The sequence below is a fragment of the Phyllostomus discolor genome, chromosome 2 (assembly GCF_004126475.2).
Source record: "Phyllostomus discolor isolate MPI-MPIP mPhyDis1 chromosome 2, mPhyDis1.pri.v3, whole genome shotgun sequence".
Taxonomy (NCBI): Eukaryota; Metazoa; Chordata; class Mammalia; order Chiroptera; family Phyllostomidae; genus Phyllostomus; species Phyllostomus discolor.
The window spans coordinates 92,395,626-92,415,041 of record NC_040904.2 but is presented as its reverse complement, the minus strand read 5'-3'; the positions used below and the strand labels follow the sequence as shown (position 1 = coordinate 92,415,041).

The 19,416-nt window shown below is 37.2% G+C and overlaps 1 protein-coding gene across 2 annotated transcripts; it reads right to left on the bottom strand.

Annotated features, from left to right (window-relative positions):
• Positions 1-706: 706 nt before the first annotated feature.
• SLC35A5 (solute carrier family 35 member A5) lies at positions 707-19,349 on the bottom strand. Of its 2 annotated transcripts, XM_028504460.2 has the most exons (7): positions 19,105-19,349; positions 18,195-18,343; positions 14,303-14,401; positions 12,824-12,954; positions 10,242-10,309; positions 3,497-4,277; positions 707-2,176 (listed from the first exon to the last, which is right to left on the bottom strand). In XM_028504460.2, the coding sequence occupies exons 2-7, from the start codon at positions 18,322-18,324 to the stop codon at positions 2,108-2,110; spliced, it is 1,278 nt and encodes a 425-aa protein (XP_028360261.1). In that variant the 5' UTR covers positions 18,325-18,343; positions 19,105-19,349; the 3' UTR covers positions 707-2,107. The 2 variants fall into 2 exon arrangements, with proteins under 2 accessions (XP_028360261.1, XP_035873982.1); XM_036018089.1 differs by lacking the exon at positions 18,195-18,343 and having other exon boundaries at positions 19,105-19,348.
• Between the last annotated feature and the right edge of the window lie 67 nt (positions 19,350-19,416).

The following is a 19,416-nucleotide window of genomic DNA, read 5'->3' as shown; positions in this document are numbered from 1 at the left end:
ATCTAAGAAAGAATAGCCATCACCTTGTAACTTCCACTGTAGTTTCAGTCTTTAGAATAGGGAAGAAACCTACTTTTTCCACGTGACAATTTTTCTCCTCTCTATATTACACCCTTGACCCCACAAGCACCTGAGAGGGAAGGATAGGGTTTCTAAACCAATCACCTTTCAGTTATTCTCTTTTTAAAACAATAGTGACCACAAGTACTCCAGTGCACCCACATCAGGACTTCATATTTTAGCTCCAGTTCTTTCTCTGTCTCTGATTAATTGGTAAGTTAATACAAGTAAACATTACTTTGGGCAACAAATGCTTTCTGAAAAGGAGAGTGAAAAAAAGTAAATAAGAAAATCAAGCTCCACGAACTAGTGGAATCTGTCATTTACTATATTCTGTAGGTAGTACCTTTGCAAAAATAGTATTCTAATTTTATCTGTAGTGCCAGATAAATGTTTTGGATGCTTAATTTCCTAAAAGTGAGGTCTTCTTATATATGATTTCCCTTGCATTTTAAGTTGTTATAATGATGTAATCTTCTCATTCACATGGGAATGCCTATGAAAAGGTGAACAGTTTTGCTATTCCCTGAAGTCAAGATCTACTGAAAGAGTTTTAAAAGCTATTTGGGTTTCCGCCTCACTCAAATTTTTGAAATTAAAAGTACTTCACATCCCACCTCACATGACAGAGTGGCAACACAAGACATAGGTTTAGTAATTATTTTATTTATAAATTTCCACCAACTCTTGCCAGTTATATTATTCTGCATGTCATAGATGATTATTTAATAATATTTTTAATGTTCAATCTGTATGAAAATTAGGGAAATGAAAATTAGGGGAAAGGACTGCATGAAAACAACACTTTAAGGCTCACATTCACAGTGTACTGCTGTTTGCAATCATACAGGCCTATTAGCTCCAGCTAACAACTCTCGTCCTGCCACCACCCAGTGGCATGACTGTGGCAAGTCACTTGTGTTCCCACTTCAAAATTATCCATCACTTGACTTCTCTACCTCGGAGTCAGTTGGCTGCATGCAAAACACATGTTGAAAAATACCATGCACTTGGAGTGTAAAATATTGTTACTATAAAGTGCTTTATTATTGGCCTTCCTGTTTTTTAGAATAATATTCATACTTCACTGAAAGTCATTGTTTGCAAAGTGACCGTTTTAAAAGGAACTCATAGACATTAGTCTTAGTGACAATCTGGTATGATTCTGAAGCCAGTGTCTCAAATCTTAGGAACCAGATATGATATGTAATCATAAGTTCTAATTAATATCTGAGACAATGAAATGGCTCCTTCTTAATTCTCCAAAATATAATAACCCAAGAATAGTAAGGTCAACCTGAGGAGGAAAAGACTCACCATGGCTTAAGTGATTTAAAATACAAGTGATAACTGGTGACTGGGAAGCAATTTCCACCTAACTTGAAGCCTATGTGCACAGAAAACCACCCAAAGATAATCAGTAAAAATTAAGTTCCCTTTGAAATCCTACAGATTAAAATTCTGAGATTTTGATTCTGAAAAACTGCTTGCTCAGCAAAACATTTAGCATGGACTACGTTAACCTCAAATCAATGTTGCAGCCAAGTGGCCTTCAAGTTCTCTAGAGTCACGTAGCATTTTAATTGCCAAATGTGTATCTCCAGGACCTCAAAATTCAAGAGACAACCCAGGTGGTGTTTATAATGATAAAAAAGTAAAGACTTTGGCACAGAGTAGAACTACATAATTATCAATATCTGGCAAACAGATCTGTATTTGTGTATTTATGGGGCACAGCTAACCTGGTTATTATAAGGTTTTTGGAACCTTGGATGACAAGAAAAATAATCTGTGAATATATCTTATTTTCTCTAGCACTGGTCACTAATGCAGTCTCTGTACTATTACTTTTATGTCAGCTCCTTAGCCCTTTTTAGCCTCTATGTAATCTAAGTCTTGGATAGAACTGTTTAGAAGTAGTTACGTATGCAAAGAGCATTTTTCTTTGGACATGTTCTTGGTTTATCAAAGTGAAAAGATGAATATTAACACAGGCTGAAAATTATGAAAACAAGGTTGTAAGATCAGCCAATTATTTGGCTACCAATTAGAAAGTATCTTCATCTGACTCAGTGGCATTCTTGGGTTGGGTGAGTCTTTCCAGTTCCTCTCCATCCTAAAAGGAAACATGAAATCAGTAATTAATTAAAACCAAACTAGAAATGTAGTGTTTTTAATGATTACCAAGGTGGAAACTCACAATTAATGGTATTCCATTATACTATAGATGTAATCTGGTCAAATGAAACTGAACATATACTGAAGTTCCTGGAAGTTAATTTCATATGTATGAGATTATGAAAAACTGAAATACATGAGTCTAGTACTTGAATTTTGAAGTTAACATGAGCAAAGTAAGGAGCACCCTCTGCTGGTCTTAAGGGGAAATGACTAAAGATTGGAGAAAGATACAAAGTAGGTCTTGTTACCTAAATTGATATTCTTATACCTAAATTGATATTCTTATACAAAAAGTAGAGCAAGCAGTGTAATCAGACCACTGGGAAAGAACACAGGACTTCTGAATCTATACTCTGGCTGAGGTCATGGCATGTGGTACTCAAGACTCTAATTTTTCCATCTGAAGAATCTGTTGTGTAACCATTTCAGAATCATTGTTCAGTGAAGCTCTGCCATGAACTCGAGTAAAAATAGATTACTTTTTCCCCAAAAATGAAATGTTCACTGCATAAAATATTTCATATTTAGTGTTCTTGAAAATTGTAAATTTAAATCTTTTATTTATAACAAATATTTTAACTCCTTACTTGAATCTCCAAAAGATCATTATTAATTTACTAATAATATGACTGCAGACCCTCCTAAAACAATAAGCAACTGGAAGAATAATGTTACTCAGAATAACTGCATAAGTATTTTTTTTAGAAAACATTTTTCTCTTGTAAGATCCTTTTGAGAACCACCACCTCAGTGGGTGAGATAAGCAACGCCTGCCTACCCGGCATGTGGTTTATGAACAACTACAGGGAAAGTTTAGGAGCCAGGTCAACTTTTTTATTAACGAGGCTTGTTTCTCCAACAATGGTGGAGTGGGAAGAGTAATGAAGTAGGAGTCAGACTTCACGGGTTTAGTGCCAGTTCTTTCACTTTCTGTCACATGTAGCCTCTCTGAGTCTGTTTCTTCTCTTGTAAACTGTGGTTACTGAACAAGATAAAGCTGTGAGGCACCTTCCAGTTCCTACTCTATAATGTTCGTTTACAACCAGTGCTTAAGGTTCTTCAGACTGTGATTTGTATTTTTTCTAGAACCTTGAAAGCAGTAACATGAGCCCAACAAATGTCTGCTGAATAATTTTTAAAATCACAGAGATCTAATACACCCTTTGATAATCAATACTAACCTATTTCTTTTCTTGTGTAACCATGCTTTGAACTGGGGAAGAACAGGCAAAAAGCAGTATCCTCACAAACTTACCCCACTGGAGCGCTCCCAAAGACGGCCACTTAGATCTCGGATCCTTTCTTGCCTAGGTCCATATTCCAGAGCTTGGGACTTGCTGGCATTATAAATAAATATGGCGAGAAGAACTGATGGGGCTTCTAAGAAAAACTCCAGGGAGGGCCTGAAGTCAAAGACCAGGACAGACACTGTTGTGATGATGACAGTGGTCACCTGGGCCATTAAGACATGGAACATGTTATCCAAAAACTTCAGAATAAAAGCCACCGAGAGGCCCTGGAATGCAGTTACAAAAATGAGGGCTACTGAAAATGCATTGTGGCCATAAAAAAACCCGCAGCTCTTAATCTGATCACGGTTACTGCTCTGAAGGCCCAGGGTCAGCCCATTGAAAAGAATGCCAAAGAAATAGAGTTTGCTGTTCTGTACGAAGATATTTTCAGTGAGCTGGTTCCCCTCCTTCAATATCTTTTCATTATAGATATTGGCCATTGAAGAAGTAAAACACTGGACTATGATCAGAACGTGGCCCAAGCCAAGACGGATGTGACTGAAAAATCGGAATGTGGTGTTCCACTTAGAGTCAGAAAAAGTCCACTCCTCTGCTGTGCAATTGTCTTTTCTGGGACACTCACTTGTGAAAAGGCGGCAGGAATTGGATGGGCTGAAGAAGGCATCGTGATGAAATCCATGTCCTGCTAGGTTATGCTGTGAAGTGTCAGTCCCAGCAGTGAGGGCCACAATAGACAGAAACAGAATCAGGAGGGAAGCCCACTGTATCCAGTTTAGGTGCCTCCTGTTCAAAAGTGAAAAACAGGATTTCACTACGGGTTTTCCTCCCCTCCATATCAACTGTTTATCCCAAAAACTCAGTTGAGGACTTGGTTGAACAAACTGTAGCCAGTTTTTGCTAAGATTCTCCACAATTTAAGTGTCTCTGCTTCTTAAACTCGATGTTTTTATTCATTTTTATAATAAATGTCCCTTAAGACCATTTAGTCATTTCACCTCATTGTAAGTTTCCTTTGAGCTTGCAAGTTTAACGAAGCCTCCTATCTTCAGAGCTGATCTTGAACCTTTGGAACGAAAGTTTTTTATCCTACTATAAAGTAAATTAGAGCAGAGGCATTCAACCTGGTTTTCACAAACCAGAATGTGATGAATTTATGAATCCTTGCAGTGTGTGCCAAATCATCTATGTAGGTGAATTCTCAGCCCGCTCCCCAACTCCAGGAGACCCTTCAAAGCCCTGTCAAATTTCAAAGGTATTTGCAACCCAAAAAAGGTTTAAGAAAGCTGTCTCCCAGATCTGTGACCTAATCATAAAGCATTTTTATAGCAAACTACTATTTGATAAGGCAAAGAAAAACGTTTTTAGTATTGAGTTATACAAAGTCCTGACAGTGCTTTATTTTGCTTAGCAACAAACTTGTGAGATATAGAAGACATGCATGATTATGCTCCTGTTTTGTGGATTCATTCAGTGTGCCAGGCACCCTGGGAAGACAAGGGCTTGATGTCCATCCTCGAGGAGTTTACACTTTAATAGGGAAAGAGCCGTGACACTAAGTGACGGCACTATGATGTGTGACAAATGATACATGGAACAACTGGAGTACACTGAGGAAGGAACACGCGAGTCTGTAATGGAGCCAGGTATTGCTTGCTTCAAAGAAAGGGCACTTGAGCAGAAAAGTGAACAATACACTGGAGTCTGCTGTGTGAAAAGGGAACTGGTGATGTATCGAGGCAGAGGGAAGAGTCTAAGCAAAGCCAACAAGAACATACAGTGTTGACTAAGAGGAGTAGCTGCCTCAGGTTGGGGTAGACAGGGAGGCCTCTAGGGGAACAGTATCTTCAAGTTTAAAGATGGATTAGTAGATGACACCAGAGTGGGGAAAAAGGGAATAACATAGCAAAGGCTGAAGTGTAAAATAACAGATCAGAACTAGAAGTTACAAGAATTATGGAGCACTTGAGCACCAACTGGGGTTTGAGCAATTCCTGCTCTAGAGGAAACAACGTTCTGAGGGTAACTGACTTCCTTAAAGTAATGTATTTATGAAAAGGAAGGGTCTAAGCCTTGGTTTCGCATGTCTTCCTTCTGGACCAACGCGCCTCTTAAGTACAGTAATTCTGAGTTCTCAAGATGCATACATAAATAGGAACAAATGTCTGGTTTCACTGATGCTTCCACAGAGCTTCATGCCATACAATTGCTAAATGCACAGACCAGCCTAAACAGCAGCACAGCTGTGTGCACAAACATGTCTTTTCGTGCATATATTCTCAAATAACCAGATCTAGTACTTAGTGATGGGCTAGTGCAGAAACTGTGAACTAGCCACATACATTTCTGAAGGTGTAGCTGGTATGCGTTAAGTGGTAGAAAGCAAATCAAATGGAAACAGAAAATACAGGTTGGAAAATGAGGGCCCAGTTTATAAAAATCATTATAACCAATTACTGTATATCAAGACAAATGAGGCAATGATCTACAGTTCCTTTAGAAGTTTTCAATTCTGACAGCCATAGATTTTCCACTACTACTGACATTGAATCTAAGGAAACAGACCCTTAAACAGGCTAAATAGTACTTAACTGCAAGTAATTACTCATTCAAAGTTGTTCTTGGGAAGATAAAAATGATGAACAATTAGGCTAAAAATAGATTTTCAGCAAAGGAAATAAAGCTTAGTAAGTAGCCATCTGCACTCTTATAAATGATGACTGTGCAGGGAAGTTTGTTCCTCAGGTTAGTGGAGGCAACAGCAGAGACCCAACTGACCTCCCCACTGCCCCGGGACAACATCCAGACTGGGGCTCGGAGGGGAACACTTGCGGCCAGAAGGCTCCTCTACCTGAGGGAATCTGCTCACAGTCTGTTACTAAATGTGCTTTTGCCATGTGGCCTCATTATTAAAATGATATATTTTGATGGTTACATAAATGATAAATTACAAATGATAGAAGAGAATTGCTGTTTTAATGAAAACTAAGAATGCTTTAGGAAAATTAAAGGGAAATCACTCACAAGAATAAAAAAAACTGCCTTGATTTAGGTATAGTTGATCTTATGATTAATGAAATGAATAAATGGAAAATAAAAATGTAGAAGAAACTACTTTAAAAGTACTTTTAAGGACTTGCTCTACTTTAAAGAAACTAAAACCGGAAATCATGAATGATGTGTAATAAATGTAGGTTCAAGAAAAAAGCCAAAGAACTCCAATGACCAAACCCTACTCAAAGACCTTAGCTTTTCATTAAAAGAATGGGTAATACACTGGATGCATTTTACCTATCTTAAGTTAAACTGTTTAAAGTATGTATTTAAAAAAAAATAATTCCTCACTTTGCAGTGCCCCTTAATCAACTGAGGTCCAAAACTCAACAATTAGGTCCAAATTATGTCAGATGGGGCATCTCTACCCTATTTGGTGGCAGTGAACCAAGGCAGAGCATGAAAATAATTAAGTGGCAATCATTCATTCACTTATAACTGTTTTTATAAGAAACTGAACATATTTTTAGTAGCACAAAGAGAGTGACCAAGAACAGATTTATGAGAAATTATAAAAAGATTTACTAAGTGAATGAAGATTTTGGAGATGTGCTGACTACTGAGCTCCACTTTTATTTTTCTGCTGGTTCAGAGAGTAACCAAACTTGATCATAACTTCTAAGATACGCATCATGTTTCAAAATGTGCTTAATAATTTTTCCCATAGCTTCTCTTTGAAGAAATCAGAGAAACATATGTACTTTTTAGGTGAAAATAAGTGCTGGTCTTTATCTTTTGCCCCCAAATCTCAAAGCTCATGTTGAAATTATTTACTAAAGCCTAAGCAAACAAGATTATACAACTTTGCTAAGCCTGGGGAGCGAACCACTGAGACTTTGAGGCCTATCACCAGTTTTCACTTCGAAGCAATGTCTACACTTCAAAGAAATGAGTATATATTCCCATGGGGTTTTCTAGAAAAGACAGTAAAACATTTCAACAGTAATATTTTCTCTTTTCCCAGTTTGAATTCTTCCAATTAACTCTTGCATTAGTCACTGGACTTATTTTTTCCTGCCAATGTGGCCTTATATTCTTTATTTATGTGTGGGGGTATTTGATGGCTCTACTACAGTGAAGTATGAGAGGACTATAGTATTCTAAGTGAAATGAGTTATTTATGGCAAACAATTTTAGAATATGTAATAGAACTCAAGATGTTACTCTTAGGTCAAAATTTTATTGCCAAGGGCAGAAGACCATCAAATGATTCACAGAATAAATAGGGAAAAATAGACAAACAACATAAACCACCACCAACAAAATAACCAAAATACAACAAAAAGGAGTTGATATTAAAATGTAATAGAAAATATTTAAAAAGCATTCTCATAAAAGAGTATTAGATTACTATTATATATTAGTTGTACTATTCAGAGTAGCTTCAGTGATGACTCACAAATCAGAAACTAAGAACCACTCTGGGAACTCAGTGCTTGCGGAAATAACAAAAATGGAGTAATTTTATTGTTTCTTTAATATAAATAACTTCCAAGAAGTCAAGAGAGATATTAACCACAAAGCAAATGCATGTCTAAGAATGAGAATTACTGCTCTGGATATCAAGAGGTAAAATATGTGAAAAAAAATTTTAAATTTGAGTTATAACAAAGTTAATTTATTAGAGCTAGCAATATAATATTATAATTAATAGTATTAAGAGCAAACATTTAAAGTTTATAGTATAAATAGATTTGGATTTGGTTACAGTAAGAATTAACCTTGTTAATATAAATTGTTAAATGCTTCAAAATTTAACATGCCCATCTTTGCCCATGGTGGTGACATTCTCTGCCAGAAGGCAAGCAGCTTATTTCAAGTTGGTCCCTCTTTTCCCAGCTTTGTCCACCCAGACACTCTCCTCTAAGTCAAAGAAAGCCACCCAACACAGCAAAATGCTCAGTGACTCTGAGCTCTAAGAACAGACTCAGCTTGAGATGAAATCTACTGATGACTGGGGACGGTAACAGTACCTGCCCCATGGGATCAAGGTAAGATGCAAAATAGGGTAGAAAGACCTTCAGCACAGTGCTTGGCCCTGAGTCCTTAATGTTTTCTCATCACTGCCTAGCCAAGAAGCTCCCTGGCCACACTGCCTATAGAGCAGTTGAATCTGCTCTGGGTAGGCAGGGTCTTTCTAAGTGGCCCCTCACCTTGGCCTCAGAACTAAGGCTCATGCCCTGGAGTCAAACTACTGGCCAATTTTAACTCAGGCAATACATACTTTGTTTCTTTTCATTGGTAAGTTTAGTTTTAAATTGATGTAATTTTGATGTAAGACAGTGAAATAAGACATTATATATTTATTATACAATAAATATAATACCATATGCGCTAATTAACTATCATTCAGAGGAAAAAAATTTTCACTTAAAAAAAAACATGTTTTTGAGACCTTCACTTCCTCACTAAATAGTGAACCTTTTATTAAGTGTCAGAGTCAACTTTACTTCCTTTATGGAAGTGCATCTCTAATTTTATCATAGGAACCAAAATAAAAATATTATTGCTTACATATATTTTCTCAGAAGCCAACTTTTAATGCTACACAGTGATTTTCATGTTGATTTTAAAGACTTCAAAACATTTCGGGAATAGCATTCCTTAATATGCTAGTTGAACTCTTGTCACAATTAATAATGAAAAAATTTCATAAAAAATAAGATGCAAAAGAAACTTCAGTGTACTGCAACATTTAAACTGGATGACGTAAAATGTTCTTTTTCTATCTCTTACATTAATTATTAAATTGGATGTTTCCTCAGGATAAAAAAAATCTTTTAAGAATTCCATAAAATTTATGTATTGAAGGTATTATGGCTTCAACACTTATTTTCTGAGTGTCTATGTACTGAGCCATGCATTGTTCTGTACACATAAATGAAAGCATGTTGTGACACAGCACATTGAGAAACAAGAAATTAAAAACAGAAAGTGAATGCGAAATTAAAGAAAAACAATCACAACAAATATAACAAGAAGTTAACTTTATTTTTTATCATCATCATCACTAAATAACAGATCAAACTGGAGTTGAGTGTCCAGATCCCGCTCTACCTTAGAACATTCTGGCCTTTGCTTTTGCAGCAAAGTCTGTTTAGTTGAAAATAGTGTATTTTATTCAAAGGTCTTCCTGGAGATAGGAACGACTGGTGATAGAATTTTGACATTTAAAAATCTACCATTTTTATTAATATTAATGTGACTTGATTGCTCATGCAAATCCTCAGCCAGTTAGAACTTAAATCACGTACTCATCTCAAGTAGTTTTACAAAGAATTTGCCACTCTTTATCATCTCTAAACTCCAAATAACAAATATGTATTAATCATAGGAACTTCTTGGTTCCCTACTACTGTAATAGAGATTCTGGAAAAAAAAGCAACCCACTTCGTGAATTCTTTGTTAAAAATCTGACACTGAAAATTAAACTCATAACACAGTCAACTATCTTTTTTGGGGGGCAGGGGGAGATGCTAAGAAAAAACATTTGGAACATGGAATCCCAGAGGATTTAGGCAGGCTAGCCGTGGAGCTGCTTTCCAGATTCGTTAAGCACCTTGCCAAGACACAAAGCCAATTAGGAATAAAATCCTGGCCTTGGGATTCGGAGGGTTCAGTGCTCTGGGTATATCATCTGAAACAAGGCTGCACCATTTCAAAGTACCACATGTGCTTTCCCAACAAGTTACTTACTTCAGCACTATCCTGAATAGAAGAGCTGTTGTTATAATGCTAAAATTTGAGAAGATAACAGCCATGGCCTAGAAAGAAAGAGAAGATAGAGTTACAATCCAAATAAAGTACTGACCTCAGAAATCTCCCAGCTTCGTGGTTCACCTGACAAGAAAAGCTTTTTTGGTCAAAAACCAGAGGGGTTATTAGGGCAGCTATTTCACTAGAAGATTAAATTCCATTTTCATTGCTTGTTAAATTTATGCAGATATGATCAAATTATTGTACAGGCTTTCAAAATGTGCTGAAATTCAGCAAATGCCTGGGTAAATAATCTGTATGTGCAGATCTGGAAATACAAACGTTAAAGGTTTATGTCTGAAGTAACAGTTACCATGCTTCCAAAGAATACTGCTCTGAGCTCTCAAAGTGCTTTAATAGTCTTTTAATACTGTTTCTATGGCTAGAGAGAAGGTAGGTTCTGTTAGGCCCATTTATACATTAAGGTAATAGAGATACAGGTTTTTAAGCATCCTTACTATTGTAGGAACTGAATCAATTTTCCTGGCTGAACTATCAGTGATTCACTACCAAACTCATATTTGACAGTCCTTAGGATTTATTCACATTGTTCTAAAAACTCAGAAATGCATTAGTCAAATTTTATAAAGGTCTTTTTCTAAATTCAGTCATATTTTACATATGAGACTATTAATCTGAAAACACACACATACATTTTGGCCTAGAAAGTATGAAATTTTATCATTGTTCCTCATAATTGGATCTAACAATATAAATACTTTTAAATAAACTGGATTTAGTTCACCCTGCCTTCCTCCTTGCTGTCACTTTAAGATGACCAAACTCCAAAGAGTATCAACGATCTTATATAACCAGCACATATGGCCAATATGCAGCTGAACTAAAGAAGCAACAGTAAATCCAATAATAATTAACAAAAATTCCAAGACTAAAAACATTGTTGTTTTTCTACTGAATTTTTATGGGTACCGCTATTTTAAGATTTCCTCAGTGTCTGTCCCTGTACATGAATGTCTGTGAGTTGCTAGTTAGAAGAGTGAAGAGGATATAAGAAAGTGGGGAAGTGGTGGCCCTGATCATCACAACCATGGCAGTGCAAGTGTACTCACGAAGCATCCTGGCTGGCCTGGTGACTTCTGAAAACTCTTTCCATGCAATAGTACAGAATAAACAACACACTAGAGCTCTTTGCCCTAAAACTTCCATGTATGTCTATTTAATTCCTTCCAGCAGTACATAGCCATGTGATTTATTTTGTAATATTTGTGGTTGTATATTATCAGGAAGGAAGCGCAAAGCAACAGGTTGAAAGAAAAACAGGAAACTGTAATCTTGCTTTGGTATTGGGCAATGTAGGAAAGACATAAATGCAGAGCTATCGGTAATCTGCTGGATATAAATAAAATATAACAAATATATACTTAGTGAATATGAATAATTGTGTCACCAGGTACAGGAATTCTCAGATCTGAAAAATACAGCAGAAGCAAGAATTTAGGAGAGGACATATTTTAGGTGAATGGACACTTATTAACAATAACATGGATCACAGAGCTGAAAGGAATGTCAGGTGATCACCTGGCCCACGTCCCTGCCTTTGAGTGGGTATGGTAACATTATTTCCTTTTACAAACCAACTGACTCTTAGAGCACTTGGGGCTTGCCTAGTTACATGGCTTCTAAATTGTGCAAAAGAATCAAACTCCTGTTTTCAACTACAGTTCTCTATGAATCCCTCCTTTTCATCCCACTCACAAAATAATTTGGCTATATTTAAGAGGTTTCACATAGAGGACTAGAATGAATAAAAATCTTATTTGTAATAGATGCCTGAATTTATGCTTAAAAGGAACTTGTAACACATTTTGGCAACAATGGGAACAAGAATGCTCATTTTTTAAAACATTAAGAAAAAATAAACACATGACCCAAACTGAGTAAGAGGTAAGAACAGAAGACCGATTTTAATTCTGATTACCAATGGTTCTCTAAATCAGCATGAATAATACAAAAAGAGATCAAAATATTCCAGTAGTATCAGTTATATAAAAAGCATTTACAGTTGGAAGGATACAATCTCTACCCTTGAAGTACTTGTTAGTTAAATGACAGGACTAACAAAAAGAAAATTATACAGAAAGAATACATATAAACTATATCAAGCAGGTGTAAGAAAGAGCAGTGCACTGAGTGTATAATTTTCTGAGTTAAGTCTCCTTGGAGCACCTAAATATTGAGATTAGTATTAGAGGCTGGTAATCATAGATAGGATGGCTCAGAAAATAGGCAGATTGATTAAGGTTACACAAAGAGACATGGGTCCGGATTCCCTGGCCAGGTAGCAACTCCCACAAAACAGAAAGTTTTATACGGCAAACTTTACCAGTGAGAGAATCTGGCAAGCATATTGGTAAATCAGTACTCAGATGATTCTGGTCAAACCTCAGAAAGGCCAGGGAAGGAAACTAACAATGCCCAGAAAAATTATTAAAAAAAAAAAAGGATTAGCCCTGAAATTCATTTATCTGTGTTTTCCCAGCTATTTTGTCATATTTACTTACAGGTTGAAGATAGGAAAGGACATAGAAGACAATCAAATTATCCAGGAAATAAAGAAAGGCTGGAATGGACCACTTCATGAAATTGAAGAATTCCCTCCAGGAAGCACATCTCAAGTTTCTACTTTTATGATCTAAAGAAAGAAACACAGAAATAAATAAATGATCTTGATGAGAATGCCCATATTTTTATAGGCAATAAATTGTATTTGATTTTTGGCATAATTCCTTAAAAGAGACTTTATGAACTTGCTTCCATAAGTGACTATTAGCCTTAAGAAATCAGACAATAGAGAATTTCCTTATTACATTATTATCCTTCTGCACCCTACCACTGTGCATCATCACTGACAATCGGTAGCACTTGAGGATTACTGATTCTCATTATTCCTGTTAACCTGAGATAGAAGTATCACTTAAGGCAACTCCGGATACACTATGGTTTCTCTTAGTGTTCCGAGGGTATAAGATCAAGAAAAAAATCAACAAATTAAAATAAGTAGAAAAAAACTCAAAGAGTTCCTGCTGGTATTCCACATCCCCCTCTCTGTGGTGCGTGTGGGTGGGGAAAGGGGTGGGGATCAGGAAAGGGAGATGCTAAGTGAAAATTTCTATCTGGAGAAGTAGAGAAAATTAAATTTTACTAATCCTAGTATTGAGTTATTGTACCATTTCCAGATCTTCAAAAACTCAGGAAGGTACTGTAAGAGAGAATGTAAAATAAAATGAAAAGACGGAAAATTTAAATTTAAGCCCTGAAAATAGTGCATGAATTTCATGAGATCAAGAAATGTATTTCACTAACTGGAAACCTTGCACAGATTGAAACTCTCGAGTATGACAAGACATCTTCCTTGGATAAGCCCTTTAATAAATTCTGTTTACCTCCTATGGAAGACAGATCATAGTAGAGAGAGCAAAGGCTCAATAATAATTGGGAAACATGCATGAAGAATTAATATGTTTTCAGTGCCACAAAACACTAGATACTTTACATATGAGAAAAGATTAATATCCTTGATAGTTGATGAAACTAGAGCTCAGAAAAGTTAAAATAATACAGCCTCCCTGACCCCAATGCACTATGCTGCCTCCCTTGCAGGAAATGGGGCTGCTTTGTGATGTGCTTCATAGTAAGCCAGACAGCAGTAACTTAAAAAATCCTGAATTTGAACATGAACTCACTCACGGTGTGAACCATTACAGAAACAAGCTACAAACTAGAGCAATGGACAGGACACTAGAAAATCTGGCTTGGTGTTCTGGCTTTGCCCCCTGATACCCAGAACTGCAGAAGGCTTTCTCTTTGAGCCCGTTTCTCCACTTGCAAAATATGGATAATCATACTTATGTTTGTGTTTTAATGTCCTCATGTGTAAAATTAATAGGCTAAATAACATAAAATGTTCCTGTAACTTCTAATACTTTTCGATTCTGTATTTTGATTTTTAACACGTACGTAAGTATTGTTTAAAGACTCACCTTTCTTTATAACCCAGATTGACACAAGCACACAGAAAACCAGCTTCACTAATTCTGAGCACACATTCACAGTAGTTGGAAGATAATCATATTTGTTCTCTGAAATGTAACAAAAATGTTTAACTATAAATTTTGTTCCATACAACGTTTATATACAGTTAATAGAGTCGTTTTTAAACTTAAAAGCTGGATTTTAATACTAGTTATATTAACATTCATCCAGTTGGCTTTGCTCTTTTGGATTTTTAAATTAATTCACCTAATATTTGATCTATCTCTACCCCATTCAGCATTTTATTATCCTTGAAATTTGATAAATACGCCTCTCATGTTTTCACCTAAGTTGTGGCTAAATATGTTGAGGAGGACGGGGCTACAGGCAATAACAGCTTTGTGGCATGGCCTTAGAGACTACCTTCTAAATTCACCATTAATACAAACTCAGGGCCTGACTCTTCTAGCAGCTAGGAACTGACCTGGCTGAATTACTGCTCAACTCATGGTAGCTGTTGCGTGACTCTGTGAGCCTTGTACCAGCTCAAGGTACACTCCGTGATATTCCCTTAACTAAGAGCTTTCCTCTCTGTTTCAGTATCACGGCACACACAGATAACATTTGTTTGGCATTCTGGGACAAATGATACATTGGGAGAAAAGGAAGCTATCTGGCAAGAGGCAACTGGTCCAGAACTCTGGCTACTCTAGGGCTGAGAGAAAATACTCTGACACCCCCAAAAGCCCATGATGGGAAGCCATCCTAATGTACAAGTCAATCTAATTAGGAAATGAGGTTTGGTTAATATGCTTTGGTCTTCGCTGTTAACTCTGTCATTTCCAAATGCTTACAAACAACTTGCTATATAATTTTGCCAAAAACAAACACAAGCATTATTAGGTACTATTTTTAAAAATGCACTTTTCCCCTTTTTGAAAACATTTGCTTGTTTCCCTTGGTCATCATATTAAAAACCTAAACTGGCCAAGTATAGAGGAAAAACACCAATTCAACATTCTTTCTTCCCAGAACATGCTTTCTTCCTCTTTTCTGCGGTTTCCCTTGACCTTCACAACCTAAGCATAATTCTTTATTCATCTCTGATCCCGCAGCTCCTCCTACAAGCTTCTGTCATCACATTGTATTATAGTTATTATTTTTTTTATGTGTGTGTCTTACCTTTAGAATGCAAGCCCCTTATCAGAAAGGGACTATGTTAGCCATCTTCACATACCTGGGAGTTAATGTTGCCTTGCACTTAGTAGGCACTTGATAAATGTTAACCTGAATTTAGTTATTTGCCTATTCAAATTTTTTTCACATCATTCAAAGCTTTGTTAAAAGTCCTCCCCCTTCCTCTTCTGAGCTCAAAGCTAGACTGAAATCACACTCTATTTTCCTCCAGTAATACTTTTCATGGATCTCTATTATGATACACATGAGCAAACATGCACACACAAGAATAGGGTGGGAGTGGAGGCTTCAGAATACAACTCAAAATCTGGTCACTGCTCTTTAACTTACTCGTTTTTATTCTCCCCCCCCCCCCCCTGTATTTCTTTCATGGTTGATTCCAAACTATGTCTCAGCATCATGCTGGCAATTCCCTCCACTTACCTTCTGCCACACTCACACACCTTATCTACATTACATCCATCCTTACTGGTTTCCCTTTAGTCCTTCCAAAAGGGGCCACGGTCCCACTATGCATCCATTCTCCCCTTTAAAATCTTCCCAATCAGGGACTTTGCTCCAATAAGTAATTCCTCTGGCTTCAGTATCCCTTTTACCTTTCTATTAATTGATTTACTCCCCTTGGCCTATAAATATGCTTAAAACCCACTCATCCAAAATGAAAACACTATATAATATCCTACCCCTCCAACTACTATACTTTCTCCTTCTCTCCCTAAAACACTGTCAACATTCATTATCTCCATTTTGCCCACTTTCCATTTAGGTCTTGTCCCCAGCAATCTTGTTTCTCATCCTACCACTATATTCAACCTACCTTCTCCTGAGATTACTGAGTATCTTCTAATCACTAATTCCAAAGGGCATGTTTTAATCCTTATCTTATGATGTTGCAATTCCCTCTGTCTTCAAACTTTTTCTTTTCCTTCTGAGTCATGTGCATTTAGTTCTCGCTAAAAATTCCTTCTTAACATCCTTCTGAGTGTCGGCATGCCTGTTAAATGTTGGCATTCTTCGGAGTTCTGTCTTTGGCTGTTTTCCCGTTTTGCATGCTTACTCTGAATGAGCCCTCTGCCTCTAGAATTTCAAATGTCAATTTAACATTAATGTCTCCAAATCTGTATTCTGGAACTTTTAATGCTTACTAACACATGCATATGAATAACTACCTTGTATTTATTCATTATTGCAACAAACAAGTACACAGCTACTGGCCTCATGAAAGGTAGAGCTAAAACTCTGTATTCTCTCTGAACTCTTTCCAATCTCTTCTTTCTCTTAATAGTCTTCATCTCAGCTGAGAACATCAATGACCGACCCACTTACCACTCCCAACAAAACTCTGAACTATCCAGTATTCTATCTCCTTTAACCTCCATGTTCAATATATTCTCCAGGTTCTGTCTTTTCTATGTTTAGAATATTTCTTTACCCTATCTTCTCTTTTCTGTTCCTACTTCCAAAGCCTTGGTTAGTCTCCATCATTTGAGGCTTGAATTTGCAATAATCCCCTAACTGGCTACTCACTTCTAGTCCCTTCCCCTTTTGTCCATCCTGAATCCACCTACCATAATAGTCTTTTTCATTTTTCCCTTCTGTTTACAATCCTTCAGGTACTCCTTACTTCCCAGGCTGTAAAGTCTAGAGAACAAAGTCCCAGGATCTTAGCATAGTAAATGAAGTCCTTAACTATCTAATCATCACTTCTCTCTCTGGCCGAGCCTGCCTTTCCCCTCTCATCTGAGTTCTTAAAACTTTTTGCTCCGTAATTCTGAACTACATGTTCTCACATCCATCCTGCTTTTATGCATCTGTTCATTTTTATAGTCTGTTGCCTGTTTTGAATGCCCCTGATCACTTTGTATTCTTATAGATCAACTGTCACCTTATCAAGGAAGTGTTCCCTTATCCCTCTGCACTCCACATCATCCTCTCCCAGACAGAATATATCACTTTCTACTCTAAACTATTTCATCTTTGATATAGAACTGCATTTATTATGTTACATATTCACAATATATTTACATGATGTCTTTCCTAATAAACAGAGTTCTTGAGAACTAGGTCTATGTCATATGCACTTTGAACCTGCTTATACTTATTCTAGGGCCTGGCAGATAAATCGAAGTAGAGAAATATAGACATCTGACTTTCCAAGCAGACCATTAAATGTTACAGTGTCATAATTTTATGTGTCCTCAATAGCTCATAAAAAGTTCTCAATACAGTTTTATGGAATTAAACTGTTTAAATACAAATTCTTACATAAAAGATCGCTTGAGATGTATTTACCAAAGCTAATGATCTGCATTGTCCCAGTGATACAGTAATTAAGACAGTACATCAAAAATGCCAAGTGACCAAAAATATATCCTCTTGTCTATCTTAAAATTAGTTATAATTATACATATTGCTACAGGCTCAGAAAGACCGGCTGATTCAAGCAATAGTCAGATGTTATGATCTGTCCTATAAGGGTTGGAACCTGTTCTTGACTGATCCAAATTTCACAAAACATCAAAAATTTCTCTTGCTGAGGAATGAAAGGTTAAAAAATAAAATTTACACATTCTTCATCATTCACATGATGCAGAGTACTTGAAAAGGTATTATCTCCATATTATACACAAGAAAACCCAAGTCAGGAGAAAGAATGTGTGATTAGAAAGAAGTGCTCCATACATATTCCAAGTCCTAACTTACCTTCGTTGGCTGAATATTTTACCAATAGGATGCGACTTGAGCTTAAAGCAATGAATATGGCCCCTAGCAAGAATGTATACATTGTTGACAAGGAGCATAACATGGGATGACCACAGCACTTGCTTTCCATTCCACTGTTTTCTAATTGCCTTAAAGAGAAGAATAAGTTCATGAGCAACCCTGTTGGCAGATTAAGGGTAATGCAAATGCCATTGATTTGTGCTATGGCTATTATTAAAACTGAGAAGAAAATTGAGGAGCATAAGAGAAAACTGTGGAGAAGTAAATGAGCAGTGTCAACATTTGATAGGTGGAGGAACTCTAGAGACAGAATAGGCGAGAACCAGATTAGAAGTGCTGCCAGAGGTAGCCAAGTGGGTAACTAACATTTTGGGACTGCAGAATTCTTCACAAAAGCAATTCTTTAATTTCACTCTTATTAACAACTTTGCTCTAACAGACGAGAATTTCACATGTGTTATTTCTCTCCTCCGTTGCTCCTCTTCCCTAGGAGGGAAAAGCTTGTTTGGAAAAATTTCGTTGCACTGCTGTTAACTAATACTCAACTAATGTTGAGTAGAAAAGAACTTTGAAATCAGTGACTCTTAAGGCCCTCTTCTGATATGCTGAGAACACTAATTTCTAGGCAGTGTAAGGTATTTGCACAAAGCCTCCCAGTGTGAGGATGTGCACAGGGCCTGGGGGATTGGTGAACAGATGGGTTTGAAATGCCAACAGCGACAACTCTACTGGGCGCAACGTAGAGGCCTAAGAGGCACTTCTCCTGTAAGAGAGATTTCCCTCCAACGCCTGGGAAAGCCGTCTGGCCACACCTGCGCAATCCGGATCTCCTCCGGCGCGCCCACCCCTCACACGCAAGCGCACTCTTTGGGCCGAGGGGCGCGGTTACCTCCGTTCCTATGAAGAGCGTCTAGTGGAAGAACTCACATCTTAAAGGTGAATCAGTATCTGACTAGCTCAGTAGCAGCAGCAGCAGCTTTTAGCATCCATACGTAGGGAAGCTATGGGAGGGAAGGAAAGGCGAGAAATCCTCTGCTACCGAGCCTCCTATTCCGAAACAAATAGCACACTAAGGTCCCAGTCGCAAAGAGTGGACCTGGCACCCATTGCGCAGGCGTGCTCGGTGTTGCGCTTCCGGAGGGCGGGGAGAAGCGGCCTGATCCCCGCCCCAACGCGGCCTTTCTTGAGTCACGTGTCCAGA